Below are 16621 nucleotides of genomic sequence, written 5' to 3'. Positions count from 1 at the left end.
TTATTTTATTATTATCTAGGTTTTTTTTCGCAATGTAACTTATTTGAGAAGTTAGTAGAGACCGGCTTTGACCGGGTAGGGTTGGTGCCTAACACCTTCCAACCTTGTAACATGGTCCCCGAATTCAGTTTATTTCTGTTCTAGATTAGTTCTTTATCTATTTAGAGTCATTGATCGGTTCCTACACCGTAATAACTAGGTGGCGACTCCCACACCTCAAGGGTCAAAAGCGGATCTGTGCACCCCGCGGATCAAGGGCACTTTCACCAAGTACTAGTTTGATTTGATGATCAATCGACCTACGTGGCGGTCGGGCTTTTGGAAGCTCTTTCGGCATCACATCATCAAATTCTGTTAAGACCTGCTTTACCAATGGGAGAGTTGAACTATGGTCCTGATCATCAGATTCAACTCGTAAGGTAACAAGATACGTTTGCTCACCTTTCTTCAACCCTTTCTTTAACTGTAGAGTTGAAATCATCTTTTCCTCCTTTTTACCTGTAGAGAGGAGAATGAAACTTGGACATTCACCTAGTATGCCCAAAGTACCCACAGTATTGGCGAATGGCATCGGTATAGCCCTGTTCTATCGTAAAAAGTCCATCCCAATGATGACTCTGAACTCATCGAGTGGAACTGCGAGTAGATCTAGCTTAGCCTTCCATGGACTAATCTTGATGACCACACACTTGGTCGACCCTTGTATATGAGTGGCTTCAGAGTTAACAGCTTTCATACTGCTTGAATCCTTTTCGAGTCGGATATTGAGGCGTTTCGCCTCTGCAGGGGCAATAAAGCTATGCGTAGTTCCCGTATTAACCATTATCTGGGTAGGCTTACCACCAATATCCATATCAACATACATGAGACCCTTACGCTGATGGATCTTCTTAGTCTCAGAGATCTGTTTCATTGCATTCAATAAATGCATTGCTCCCATGTGAGAAGATTCATCCTCATCTCTCTCACTTGAACTCTCGTGACTAAGGTCACTCTGGAAAGCTAATAGTGCGTTTAACTTGCTCTTCTACGGGCACTTGAACGTCAAATGAGGACCACCACACAAGTAACACAGAATCTTGCTGTGGTGATTGTTAAACTGGGTACCTGTGTTCATTGAAGGGGAGGAATCCCGTTGGGATCTCCTACTTGGACTATGTCTAGATCCTCCATTTTTACTTTTGGAAGACCCATTGTTATGTTCACGCTGCGAAGAGTACCCTTTCGACTGATTGGGTGCCTTCTTTCTACTCCCATCTATGAGAGAATAGTCTGTCAACCGCTCAACTGCGGTGATAGCAGTCACGAGGTCTTGCACACGTTGCTTCTATAGTTCTGTCTGAACCCATGGCTTAAGCCCTTTTGTAAACAAGAACAACTTGCATTTCTCTGACATATCATGGATATCAAGCATCAAGATAGAAAACTGTTTGATATAGTCATGCACGGTACCTATCTGTTGGAATTGCCTCAACGTTTTATGGGTAATGAACTCCACTTTCTCGGGTAAGAACTGATTCTTCAACTCTCTTTTGAGGTCTTCCCATGTATCGATGGAGCATTGGCCATTTTCTATTTCGGTGTACTTCATTCGCCACCATATTTTGGCGTCACCTGCAAGATACATAGAAACTGTTGTTACCTTTACCTCTTCTGAATCCAGGGAAGATGCACGGAAGTAATATTCCATATCAAATAAGAAATTCTTGAGCTTTTTCGCATTGTGTGGACCACTGAAAGTGCGTGGCTCAGGGACTCGTAAGTGCGAAGGAGAAGCATCACTATTGGTAGGCCGCTCATTATCGACGATTCTGACCAGGAGACCTACTTTCGTAGTGAGCTTCGTAATCTATTCCTGCAAATTAGTTATGGTTCTTCGGGTATCTTCCTCGATGTTAGTCACTCTAGCTCTGAAAGTCTCGGATCCTTCCTCCAGCGTGTTCTAGTGACCATCTAATTGCGCAATACCATCAACGAGACCGGATATCATGGCCATTTTGTCTTCTAATACCTTAATGCGTTCCTTGTTTGTACATGGTGGTGGTGTGTTTAGAGTGGGTTGGTCCGCGATACTTGCAGCTCCTCTTGCCATTATTCACGTGAACTAATGAAAACTAGGGGAAGAGCTTGGGGATAAAACCAACGTGTACAAAAACCAACGTGGTTGAAATTCTAACTGTGCTCTGATACCAACTGTCACAGTCGTATTTCTTTCGAAGTGAGGTCGTGCGACGCAAGGGGGTCAAATCCACTTGCAAGCTTGTAATAATTATCGTACACACCAAACGTAGCTAGCAAATAACTAAATAAGGTAACACGAGACAAAGCCCGAAGGCAACTTTGTTGATATAATATTAATTACACGGGATAACGTGTTACAAAAGCAATAAGGTGCGTTACAAAGCAATAGATGATCCTATGACACGCGGGACTTCCACGGAGCTAGGCTTGAGGGTTTCAAAAATGTGGGTATAGGCCGGGGATTGGGAGGCACTAGACACCCCTCCTACAAAGAGTACGCTAAGTCTTTCCTAGGTTTCCAGAAGGAAACATTAAAAGTAGAGGCCGGTTATACTCCCTTATTACAGAAATGCCACTAAGCTAACAAGTATGCCCTGGCACAGGGCTGACATATACCTCTAAGCTAACAGATATGCCATGGTACGGGGGCTGACATGGCTTCATAGTGAGCCTTACATAGTATTACATGGGTGCTCTCGGGTGACTCCGGGGTAAGCTGCACCTAAACTCTAGGTGTCAGAGTAAATGGCCGTTACATGTGTGCAGGGTACACGTTAACAGAACCACTCAAATATTCACCAAAACGTAGCCTTTCCCCTTTTCACGATAGATTCTACTGTCACACCCAAATTTTCTTAGCGCACTACCCCAAGATATGTTAGTGATACGAATTGGGGTATTCTATGTAATCTTTGGTGCAGCGTAAGGAGAATTCTATATTTTTTTATATATTCTCTTTTCCTTCTTTCTAAGTCAAGTCAAGTCACATGTGAATGAACTCCATTATTCTTTGAACGTTCTAAGAAAATACTAACTCAGCGCATCTATTATGCCAATAAGAGGACCTTTCCCTCCCCTCTTTCCATATCACACTCACTTACTCACTCTTTCTTTCTCACTCTCTCATCCTTCTCTTCTTTTCTCTAAGTTAATTTCAAAATGAAGGTACCAATTTGTGTATCTTTCTGCATGGAAAATGAACAACATATGTACTCATTATCCATGCATACATGAATGTTATAATTAGGGGTGCAACTTGGTCCAGTTCAAACCAAGATCCGAACACTTATGCAATAAATAAATAAATAAATATATATATATATATATACATATATACATATACATATACATATATACATATATACATATATACATATACATATATACATATATATATATATATACATATATATATATATATATATATATATATATATATATATATATATATATATATAAAAATAAATATATATGTAACATTTATAAATTTTCAAAATATGGGTTAGAAATTTCATATTGAGCTGATTTTTTGTGAGGATGATCTCTATGATGGGACGATCATCCAAAAAAAAAAGCAGTCCAATCGGAAACTTCTAACCCCATCAAAAGTGATTTTGAATGTGGACCGTCAATTTTTTGCCAATTTTTATCAATAATTTGTAAATCCCTTTTGATGGATTTAAAAGTTTCTGATTGAGATGATTTTTTGTGAGGATGATCTTCTCATCATAGTGACCATCCTTCCAAAAAATCAGCTCAATCCAAAATCTCTAACCCATATTTTGAAAAAACATTGTTTTTTCATATGTTTTTACATATGGCCCTTGAACCGACTTTAGTTTATAGAATATTTGGTAACCCATAGAACCGAATCGAACCAACTTTAGTTTGGTTTGGGTTTGTTTGATTCCAATGGAATTTGGTTCGGTTTTGGTTCTTATTTAATATAACCGACCTATGTCGATTAGGTTCCAATTTGACCTTAAACCGAACCAAGTTGCACCCCTAGCTATAATGTATGTGTATGTATGCATGTCCATCAACTTTAGAAGCACATGTGTAAAATTAAATTTTATACATGAATAAGGACTGAGTAAAGTACCAAAATGGTCATGTATGATGTCAAAATTAATGGCCCACATCGTGTTTCTGAAACAATTATGAAGAAGTTATACCCATTTTGGTGTTTATTTAGTTTACCAAAATGGATATAGATACCAACTGTACGGTCATATTTGTAATTTTACTTTTTTTAGCTTTCTCAAGAAATTCAAATACCATGTTTGTTGAATATAGCTAAATCAGATGTATATAGCTATGGAATAATGCTACTTGAAATGGTCACAGGAAGAACGAACCTTGACTTAGAAGAGAACGTTGAGGAAACATATATATCAACCAGGATCAAGAAGCGTCTTGACCAACCTGCAAATCAAGGATTGCCTCAAGCTGTAACTGAAGAAGATGAAAAAATTGTAAGAAAGATGAGTGAAGTTGGTTTCGGTGCATAAAAATAGATCATTCTGATCGACCTAAAATGATAGAAGTATTGGAGATGTTGCAAAGAAAACCTTAAAGCACAGCAAATTCCACCCCTGCTTTCGATATAAAATCGTTCTTCTATAATGTATCTCAACATTTTTCTTGTTATAGCCAGTTTATCTTTCTATTTTTTTTCTTTTTTTCTGGGGGGTAGGGTAGGGGTTGGGGACTATCGATGCCTGTTTTGGTAATTCAACTCGACTATTATAAAATCTTCTTGTGAAGCCTTTTATTATCTCTCTAGTTTCATGTTTTAGGGATCAGAACAACTTGTCGAAATCACAATGTCTTCCAATTACAATTGATTCGCACTAACAATAATTATATAGACATGAAATGTTCGCCATGAACCTCAATGGTACATTGTTTGAAGTTGTTACCATTCTTTTTTGAAAATGGGTGTGAATGGGCACTTGAATCGATTTTTTTAAAACTATTTTTTCCATGGCATTGTAGTGACTTTCATGTGTTGGAAAGGACAAAGTCTACCTAAGATCTAGGTAAGGAGGTCCAGTTAGAGGATGGGAAAGGAGTTAGGCATCCCATCCTCTCCACCAAAGGTGGTTACCTTCCTTGGCTATTATTTTTGTAAACTTAAGAAAGTAAATACTAAAATGCATGAGAATACATGACAAGGGTGGTGTGTGCATTAGAGTGAAATGTTTCATTTTCAAAGGGTTTTGATTTCAAAGTAACATTCAAGGCATTTTATGGAAAACAAAATGACCCATGTAGTCACATTAAATTTATGAATATGAATATAGGTTTGAGCTTTTAGAGAGATTCCATGATGGAATTCCCTTGAAGTCACAACCTTGATACATGTATGTATGGCTAGAAACTTAGTGTTTCATCACATTGTAGACACCTCATTTTTACGTCCGTCTGATTAATCAACTTGTCAACCTGATCGCAACGGTTCCCAATGATGGATGTTTATTCCAATACTTTATTTTGTTACCAGATATGTTTCAGAAATTCGAATGAGGTATCTCAAACCGACAAAGCCTTAGAAACCACGTTACACTAGGAAATACGACTCGAGAAACATAGAAATCATCATTTTACTAACAAAAAGAAATTTCACGATGAAAATCACTAAAAAATGATCAAATTACCAAAATACCCATAACATCAAAAGATCCCTAGAGCCTACATTATGCTTAGAAAAACTCATTCAAACACATAAAATAACAAATCGAAACCAAATAAATCATTTAGCCAATTTTCACAGAATTCGATAAAATTATGAAAATGCCCCTCATAAAGTTTACGATTATTTCACACAAAAAATTTTATAAACGACACAAACCAATATTTACATTGAATTCCTTATGAAAAATCGATTCTAAAACATCCTGAAACATAAAAAACCAACTTAAAACACGAAAAGTCCTCTTTGGGGGCAAAACGGTAATTTCACAATTTTCATAATTAAAAATTTTGAAATTAATAAATAAAATATCAAGTAATTAAAATAAAATATTAATGAAATTAATTTAAAATTTTGAAGTTAAGAAATCGATCAATCAGGCTCTCAGGCAAAATTGTTGAGGGTTCGCAAGATATTTCTTTAAGAACCCCTCCATTTGGGGGTCCAAAGAATTAAAGATATAATAGAGGGGGGTTCTCCAAAAAAATCAAAGTTAACCAAGCAAGACTAAATTCAAGATATTAAAGTCAATCAAATAAGACTAAGGTCAAAATTAAAGTCAATTAAATAAGACTAAAGTCAATCAATTAAGACTAAAGTCAAAATCTTAAAGTCAATCAAATAAGACCAAAAGTCAAAATCCTAATAGAGTTCTAATTAAATGATAACTCTATTTAATAGAGTTCTAACTAAAATAGAAACTCTACCTAAAATAATTCTAATTAAAATATAACTCTACCTAAAATAATTCTAACTAAAACACAACTCTAACTAAAAGAATTATAATCAAACACTAATTCTATCTAAATCAACCCTTAAAAAAAATCTATAAATAGAGATCCTCACACCCTATTTTCGTATAAAATCATAAATCCTAGGAAAAGTAGGTCAAGAAGCCTCCCCAACCTTCTCAAAACCCTAATTTTGAAGTCCCAACTCCTTACCTAACACCCATACTTCGATTTTAGCTTGAAAAACACCTAGAAGTCCTTCAAAAACACCCCAAAACCCATAAACAAATCCGAAGAATTCAAATCCAAGAAAGAGATACTTCAACTTGGAGATCAAAAATCAGATTCGGTGACAGAAAGAAGCGAGGAATACTGTACAAGAAGTTGTTCTATCAGATCTGAGGGAAAAAACCATTACGTTCGGAAAAGGTAAGTATTTTTTTTTTTTTATTGATTATGTCTTTTTAGCAATGTAGTTCTATTTGAGAATTAGTAGAGATCGACGTTTGTCGGGCGGGGTTGGTGCCTAACACCTTCTAACTCTGTAACGTGATCCCCAAACTTAGTTTCTTATTTTTCATAGATTAGTTTCTTTTACCTTTTAGAGTCAATGTTCGATTCCTAGACCGTAATAACTAGGTGGCGACTCCCAAACCTCAAGGGTCAAAAGCGGATCCACGCACCCCGCGGATCGAGGGCGCTTTCAATGGCGACTCTACTTGGGACTATTGAGGATCAGACTTGAAAAACCCAAGTATGGAAGCATTGCCAGGATGACCTAATTTTTTTTATTTAGTTCAATTTATTTTATTTATTTATTTTTGTGACTTGATTGTGGATGATTTTGGGTGTTGTATTTTTATCCCATTAAGGGTCACTTTTTGATGACCCCCAAAATAATGAGAGATTCATATTGACATATGAAAATGATGGAATAATGAAGGTTGGGATAGCAATGTTAAAATATTTTTACAAAATATTTTAGTGAGAATTACATCTGGGCACCTATTAATAAAACGTAGATCCTATCGAGTAGATTAATTTAGAATTTGAATTCACTCGATTTCGTTATCAAAAACCTTAGATATCATCGATGCAAGTTTAATATATAAATCTGAAATTTCTGCTAAATGAAGATTGGGACAGCAATGTTAAAACGTTTTTACAGAACAATCTAGTGAGAATTAAGTCTGGGCACCTATTAATAAAACATACATCCCATCGAGTAGATTAATTTAAAATCTGAATTCACTCGATTTCATTATCAGGAGCTTTAGATATCATCGATGCAAATTCAGATTGTATTTTCCTAATTCACAGAAAATCCGAATTTATCTAGTGTTAACACAGTTAATGTTTCTAAGAGTGAGCTCATTTGGCACTAGGATTTTTCTCTTTGATTTTTCTTTTGGGATGCGTTTCTAGTTTTTTTTTTATAATTTAAAAAAAAAGGGTTCATCACTTCTCATCTCAACAATTATCATTCTATCATCAATGTAACATTTATTAGAATCTCGATTTATTTTGGATTATCCAAAAGTGATCATTGATTGGACCATAAAAATTATGAAAATTGTGCCTATGACAATTATTGGACTTGATCAATTATTATATGCCATATTCATTGATTGATTTGCAATAATTGATGTATGAAGGAGATGTGCATGTTTAAAGCTTAAATTGAACCATATGAATATGTTTCTGATCAATGTATGCCTTTACCTGTGTGGTATAAGACCTTTTCTTGTATGGTTTAATTAGGCCCATAGACCTATTTATTTGAAAAAAGGCATCGGGCACACTCCACCCTGTTTTGCAACACCACATGCACATTTATTATTTTGCGCGCTTGCACGTCCCATACAGTCAACGTGGCACTAGTGCGTGGCCCGGTCTCTTCGGAGATGAGACGTCATTCATGAAAACCACAACTCCAGTCACGTACCTTAGGGTATATCAAACTGGGACATCAATACCGTCTGTTCAGGTGATTCTGAGAAGTATATTGATGCACCCAAGCTGGAGCGACCTGAGCCTTTGACCTATTGTGAGCCACATAGTCACATGTCCCGATTTCCAACGTATTACTAGTACGTGGTCGGTCCCCTTGTGGGATGCCAAACTATTTATGAAAAGTACAACTCTTGACTCATACCCATAGGTATGTAAAAGATAATCTAAGTATATCAATTGCACTTCTTGGTCAAAATCGGTGCCTAAGCGAGATCTTGCCCCGTTGTACCCTACTGTACGAGGGGGATAGACAACATCTATTCTAGACGAGAGGTATTTAAGTGGGCCTTTGCTTAGCATTGTGCGCCACCTCTCAACTGGAGATCAAACTGGCTGTTTTTGACTTCAGAGAAGTGAGTTGAGATTTTAGATTATCACATATACGGTATATCAAACCAAGTCACCATGTATCGAGAGGTATATGGGTGTGCTTGGGCAAGGGTGGCTAGATAAATTGCATTGCACGTAATAAACCTAGAGTCTAGAAATTTTCCTTTAGGTCACGACCTGAACTGACTATGGGTGTTCCTGGGTTACTCAATTTAATCCAACCAACAGGTAAGTAGGTAAACTGATTCAGACTGATCAAGCAAAACCCGCAATATCGGTCCAACCCAATTGGTGAAATGTACCAATTAAGTTGAACCAATTAAACCAGTTGGCCCAATTGACAAATGGATCAAATTGATCAATACCAAATCAATTGGACTAATTGATTTCACTTTTAAAAATCCAGACTACTTTGTATAGAAAGATTTGATCTTAGGATCAAATTAATTTATCTAATCAAAGGTTTAATCCCAATCAGGGGTAGACCCGCATCTAACCTTTCTCACTTTCTTGGTTAATATAGACTTATAGTGCATTTTGATTCGATATTTCCACCGGAGGGCTAATTTATATCAAAATTTTAATCATGTGGTTAAGAGACAAACCTTCAGAATCGATGGTTAATCATAAGTGCCTCTAAACGTTCTAAACCCTCATTTGTGTCATTTTGGGTCCTTTAAAAGAGTCGTTTAGTCAAAGTACTAATGTCAAATCCAAGTAGTCCATCCACCCAAAAAGACCTTCTCTCTTTGTAGATAATTGTTCCTAGTTTCTTTGAATTTCAATCCAGTTTTCGTCAATCTTTAAATCCAGTTAGTTGTTTCAGTTACGTTAGTCTTTCTTCAATTTTCAAGTTTTAGTCAAGTTTGTCAATCTATGTTTTTCAATTCCAATAAAATATAGAAGCTTTTGATTATCATGCGTGTAATAATGATTTGAGCATAATATCTAATATGAGGATTGACTTAGAGCTCACTAATCAAACTCGATAAATATATGAATTAAAGAGTACACTCAAAAAGTACAAATGGGTATTACATTTTCCTTAGAAGAACATGAGAAGAATCATAAATTTACTTGAGAAATTCAACAACGTTCCTGCATGGTCTCGTGAAAATACATAGATAGATTGCACCAAAATAGATCAAATCCTAAAGTTGAGGGTGAACTTCAAAATCAAATATTATAAAAAATGATTTATTTGAAACCATCAACAAAGGTGTTAAGATCTGCAAAGAAGGGATTCATCATGTTTTTCACTTAAGAAAGAAGAGTTCTCATTCGTGAAAGAATATAAGATTTTTTTTTTCGAAGTTTGGAAAGGATTGAACGAGTCAACGTCAAATACAAAGAAGTCAATCACTCAACTTTGTAAAAAATGATCGAAGATTTCTCTTTATCAGAAAAAGACTGAAGATTATTCCTTCTCAAAAGAAGATTGAAGATTACTCATTCTCAAAAGAAGATCTCACTCGATAGGGCAATCAAGACATCGAGTTTCTAAAACCTTGACCAAATCGAGTAATATTTCACAAAAGGAGGCCTTCTTTGGTCGAACCATTTTCCTATCTTACCAAGAAGAAGATAACCTTCTTTAGCCCCTCGCAGCCTTTAAAAAAAATCAATAGCCTCTTATTTCTAAACCACATCGACCAATCTTGGGAGGGAATCTAAGTATGAACTACGTTTTGACCTGATCCCAAAAGAAAAAAAAAGAAATATTTGGGGTACATAGGCAACTTGAGAAGTTATTTCAAGCCCGGTCACGCGAAAAAAAGTGTATACTCTTAAGAAAAGTGTCATTCAAAAGGAAAATCATATATGGAAAGGTTCGAAAGAAAAGAATGCTGAACTAAGGGCATTTGAAAAAGAGAATCAACAAAATTGACAAAAAGAGAGTAATGTCGAATTAGGTGCATTAAAAAAAAGAGTCAAAAAATTGACAAAAAAGAAAAAGAATGCCAAACTAGGGGCATTAGAAAAAAAATAATAACAAAAAAAGAAAATATTAGACTAGGGGCATTTTGGGAAGTCGAGCCTTTCTTTCTAAACCATGACGTAAGCCCACCTATTAAGTTCTCCTGAATGCTAATTGACTCGGTTAAGGTACAGGGAATCAAGAAGTTGTCGAGTTGGTCATTCAAGATCATCAAGAAAAAAAAGAAGCCCGCTAAGTCGAAAACCCGAAAAGACGACTTAGGGAAAATTTAGGGCATAACCATAAAAAAGAAAACCTGCTAGGTTAAAAACCTGAAAAGGTGACCTAGGCAAAATTCAAGGCATCATTTGAAAAAGAAAAATAAAGCCCACTAGATTGAAAACCTAAAGAGACGATCTAGGAAAAAATTAGGACATCATCAAATGGGAGGAAAGATCCCATCAAAAGAAAGAATTCAGAAAGAAGTTTGTACAGAAACTAGAAAATACAGAACCATTCAAGCCACAATATTCATTTTTCAGCCAAGAGCTCATATTTGATGAAGACAATGTTAAAGTCGAAAAAATTAGAAGTCATCTTGAACAGTGTAGGATTTTTAAAAGTATGTTTACTTGTTCAAGTATTCGCTAATAAAAGATGTAGAATTATCAACCACTTTGAAGAGAAAGATCTTCTATTCTAATATTTATCAAGATTTTTTAAGTCTAGCTCAAGTATTTCTCAAAAATAATGATCAATCCCTTATTGCACATATGATAACCTTAAAAGTCTTAAATTTAAAGGAATGTCTATTCTTCTGTCTATCATACATCAGAGTCCATGTTTTTCAAGTGTAATCCACTCCATCAGTCTAGTAGTCAAGTTCCAGTTAAAGCTAATCTTGAAACTAGGGTATTTTTTGAAAGTCATTTAATTCTAAAGTTTTGTTCTTAATCACATGATAAAAAGGAAAATCTTATTTAAAAGTCTAATGAAGTCCAATGACAATTATGAATCCAGATGCATGATAAGCCAATAAAGGCCCGATCTTTCAAACTTTGAGCTCGATTAATAGGATTGTTTAAGTTCCTATAAATCTAAGCCCGAGAAACGTGACTTTGTAAGTTTGAGTCCGAGAAACGAGACTCCAACTTTTTGAATCATAGAATGAATAGGCTTTCTGAAGTACCTACAAACCTAAGTTCGAGTCTGAGAAACGAGACTCCAACTTTTTGAATCATAGAATGAATAGACTTTTGAATTGCCTACAAACCTAAGTTTGAGTCTGAGAAATAAGACTCCAACTTTTTGAATCATAGAATGAATAGGCTTTTTGAAGTACCTGCAAACCTAAGTTTGAATCCGAAAAACGAGACTCCAACTTTTTGAATCACAGAATGAATCAACTTTTTGAAGTGCCTATAAACCTAAGTTTAAGTCCGAGAAACGAGACTCCAACTTTTTGAATCATAGAATGAATCGGCTTTTTGAAGTTCCTACAAACCTAAGTTCGAGTTCAAGAAACGAGACTCCAACTTGTTGAATCATAGAATGAATAGACTTTTTGAAGTGCCTACAAATCTAAGTTCGAGTCTGAGAGACGAGACTCCAACTTTTTGAATCATAGAATGAATAGGCTTTTTGAAGTGCCTATAAACCTAAGTTCGAGTCCAAGAAACGAGATTCGAAATTTTTGAATCATAGAATGAGTAGGCTTTTCGAAGTGCCTACAAACCTAGATTCGAGTCTGAGAAGCGAGACTTCAACTTTTTTGAATCATAAAATGAATAGGTTTTTTAAAATGCCTATAAACCTTAGTTCGAGTCTGAGAAACGAGACTTCAATTTTAATAGGATTGTTTAAGTTCCTGTAAACCTTAGCTAGAGTCCGAGAAATGAGACTCTAGCTTTGTCTGAATCATAAAATAAATTTAACAGGATTGTTTAAATTTCTTAGCCCGAGAAGCGTGGCTACAATAGGCTCAAGTTCGATAAGCGAGAGTCAAACTTTTTCAAACTCTAAAAAAGAATTTCAAATAGGATTTAACGAAGTTCCTATAATGTTATGACTCCAATCACCTCATTTTTCGACCTTGTCATGATTGCTTTCGTTTCATAAGCATATTTCAATTTTGAATCATTATTGTTAGTGAGAAGATCTTTAGGACCTGACACATTTTTACTCAGTTTCACACAGCATCACACCATTGCACACACGTGCACTTTTGCATTAGTCAGGGAGAATTTTCTAAAATTCAAGGATCTGACACTATTAGTGAGAGCTCACGCTCGAGGACCTGACAACATTTTTGTTCGGGGAGAGTTTTACCCTCAAAGATCCGAACGTCTCGACGAATTGTTAAATCAGGCTACAAAAAGAACTGTCACTTGCTTTGACATTCGGATATCATACTATCTACCGAAATAGATTTGCTATCTAGTTTGCTTCAATCCTCTACCAAAGAGGGGCATCTGTAGACACCTCATTTTTGCGTCCGCCTGATTAATCAACTCGTCAACCCAATCGCAACGGTTCCCAATGATGGATGTTTATTCCAATGCTTTATTTTGTTACTAGATATGTTTCAGAAATTTAAATAAGGTATCTCAAATCGACAAAGCCTTAGAAACCACGCCATGCTAGAAAAATACGACTCGAGAAACATAGAAATCATTATTTTATAGACAAAAAGAAGTTTCACGATGAAAATCATTAAAAAATGATCAAATTACCAAAATACCCATAACATCAAAAGATCCTTAGAGCCTACGTTACACTTAGAAAAACTCATTCAAACACATAAAATAACAAATCGAAATCAAATAAATCATTTAGTCAATTTTCATAGAATTCGACAAAATTACGAAAATACCCCTCATAAAGTTCACGATCATTTCACACAAAAAAGTTCATAAACGACACAAACCAATATTTCCATTGAATTCCTTATGAAAAATCGATTCTAAAACATCCTGAAATATAAAAAATTAACTTAAAACACGAAAAGTCCTCTTTGGGGATAAAACGGTAATTTCACAATTTTCATAATTAAAAATTTTGAAATTAATAAATAAAATATTAAATAATTAAAATGAAATATTAATGAAATTAATTTAAAATTTTAAACTTAAGAAATCGATCAATCAGGCTCTCAGGTAAAATTGTTGAGGGTTCGCAAGATATTTCTTTAAGGACCCCTCCATTTGGGGGTTCAAAGAATTAAAGATATAATAGAGGGGGTTCTCCAAAAAAATCAAAGTTAACTAAGCAAGACTAAAGTCAAGATATTAAAGTCAATCAAATAAGACTAAGGTCAAAATTAAAGTCAATTAAATAAAACTAAAGTCAAAATCTTAAAGTCAATCAAATAAGACCAAAAGTCAAAATCCTAATAGAGTTCTAATTAAATAATAACTCTATTTAATAGAGTTCTAAATAAAATACAACTCTACCTAAAATAATTTTAATTAAAATACAAGTCTACCTAAAATATTTTTAACTAAAATACAACTCTAACTAAAAAAGTTATAATCAAACACTAATTCTATCTAAATCAACCCTTAAAAAAATTTATAAATAGAGGTCTTCACACCCTATTTTCGTATAAAATCATAAACCCTAGAAAAAGTATGTCAAGAAGCCTCCCCAACCTTCCCAAAACCTTAATTTTGAAGTCCCAACTCCTTATCTAACACCCATACTTCGATTTTAGCTTGAAAAATACGTATAAGTCCTTCAAAAACACCCCAAAACCCATAAATAACTCTGAAGAATTCAGATCTAAGAAAGAGATACTTCAACTTAGAGATCAAAAATCAGATTCGGTGACAGAACGAAGCGAGGAATACTATACAAGAACTTGTTCTATCAAATCTGAGGGAAAAAACCATTATGTTCGGAAAAGGTAAGTATTTTTTTTTATTTTTTTATTGATTAGGTCTTTTTAGCAATGTAGTTCTATTTGGAAATTAGTAGAGACCGGCGTTTACCGGGCGGGGTTGGTGCCTAACACCTTCCAACTCCATAACGTGGTCCTCAAACTTAGTTTCTTATTTTTTGTAGATTAGTTTCTTTTGCCTTTTAGGGTCAATGTTCGGTTCCTAGACCGTAATAACTAGGTGGCGACTCCCAAATCTCAAGGGTCAAAAGTGGATCCACGCACCCCACGGATCGAGGACGCTTTCAGTGATGACTCTACTGGGGACTATTGAGGATCAGACTTAAAAAATCCCAAGTATGGAAGAATTGCCAGGATGATCATTGCCTCTTTTGGCTTCTCAACTCCTGCAGATGTCATAATCATCATCTCATAACTCCATGAGACGGTTTGACTTGAACGGTATGGAAGTGGTTTAGGGGATATAATGGTCATGGATTGAGGATCTGGCTTTACATGAAGGATAAGAAGTGGTGGGTTGGGCTTGACGATTGATGTAGTGGTGTTTGTGGTTTGTGGGTTAGTATAAGATAGGATGAGGGGTGATCGGGAGGAGAAGCTTGAAGTTTGAGGGGTCGGTGCAGTGTAGGATATGACAAGAGGTGGTTGGAAAGAAAGGTCTGAAGTCGGTATGATGCAAGGTATAATGAGAGGTGGACGAACGGTAGAGCTTGAAATTGGTGATGTGTAGGGTATAATGAGAAGTGGTCGTGAAGGATTTGATGTTTGGACGTTGGAGTGAATGGTGAGATTGGCCAGTCTAACGGGAAGTTGGGATGGTGGTTGGTGGGTTGTATCTTGTGATAACGCATTGATGCTCGATGATGTTGATTCTTTTCTCAAATTGACTCTGACTTTAGAGCCAATGGGTGCTATCAAAACTGAAGGGTTGAAGCTTGGTTCATCCCTCTCTATGGCATTGATTGTTGACCCATTGCCTTCCCCATTATGTGTTGGTAATGGGTTCTGATTGATATTCTGCTGAGGTGCTTGGGTTGCCGGACTATCTAGGATGATTGTTTTTCTATCGATTAGATTTTGAACTTGGTGCTTCAGTTGCCAACATTGGTCTGTGGCATGCCTCGGCGCATCCATATGAAACTCCCAGAATTGATCGGGATTGTACCTTGGTCCCTTTACCGCCTCTGGGTTTGGCTGCCTCTTAGTGAGATATTCTCCCCTGAGTAATACTGGGAGTAGTTCTGACAGAGTCATAGGCAAACGGGTGAAGACTAGAGGGATCCTGTTGGGTCTACGCTGCTTGGTTTGATGAGTTTGGACAAACTGTGGGTTTTGACCGAACACTGGATTTTGTCCGAATTGGAATATCTGTGGTACCGGTGCAGCTTGAGCTGGGTTAACTTTAAAGGGGACCTGGGATGCTGGTGGCCTTTGGTTCATTGTGGGTGTAGGGATGAAAATAAGTCGAACAAGTTATATATTGTTAACTTGGGCTTCATCCTTCTTCTTGTTCACAACCACTGGTTTCCGTTAGGTGAACCCCCCTGTTGGTGCCCCTAGATTGGACAAGTCGTAAATAAGACCTGACCGGATACCATCTTCCACCCGATCAGCCACTTGGACAAATGACAAGAAGTTTGCAGTTGTATGACGAACTAAATGTGTGTAGAATGAGTGGCCCAACGTTGAGATGAATATAGTATTCATTTCTTATTCCGTCATTGGCGGTTTCACTTTGGAGGCCGATTCCTGCCACCTTTGGGCATATTCTCACACTTTCCTTCAGTTTTCGGGTCATTTTTGCCATATCATTCCTATCCAATCCCATCTCTGTATTGAATTTGTACTCTTCTGAGAAAATCGTAATCAAATCCTGCCAGCTCTTGATTCGAGAGTGATCCAATTGCGAAAATCATGAAAGAGCCGCCCCTGTTAGACTCCTTTGGAAGAGTTGAACCAACAACCTGTCGTCATCTCCAAATTGACACATGGATCCACAATAAAGCTTCAAGTGT

At 36.2% G+C, this 16621-nt stretch overlaps 1 protein-coding gene across 1 annotated transcript; it reads right to left on the bottom strand.

The window, feature by feature from the left end:
- Positions 1-1327: 1327 nt before the first annotated feature.
- On the bottom strand, positions 1328-2092 carry LOC147394368 (uncharacterized). The gene is made up of 2 exons (XM_086453281.1): positions 1969-2092; positions 1328-1824 (listed from the first exon to the last, which is right to left on the bottom strand). Exons 1-2 carry the CDS (start codon positions 2090-2092, stop codon positions 1328-1330), a joined length of 621 nt encoding a protein of 206 aa, XP_086309407.1.
- Between the last annotated feature and the right edge of the window lie 14529 nt (positions 2093-16621).

This window comes from Akebia trifoliata, chromosome 9, assembly GCF_017979445.1.
Source record: "Akebia trifoliata isolate Shusen 1 chromosome 9, ASM1797944v1, whole genome shotgun sequence".
In the NCBI taxonomy this organism is placed as follows: domain Eukaryota; kingdom Viridiplantae; phylum Streptophyta; class Magnoliopsida; order Ranunculales; family Lardizabalaceae; genus Akebia; species Akebia trifoliata.
This window is presented reverse-complemented; position numbering and strand designations above follow the sequence as displayed.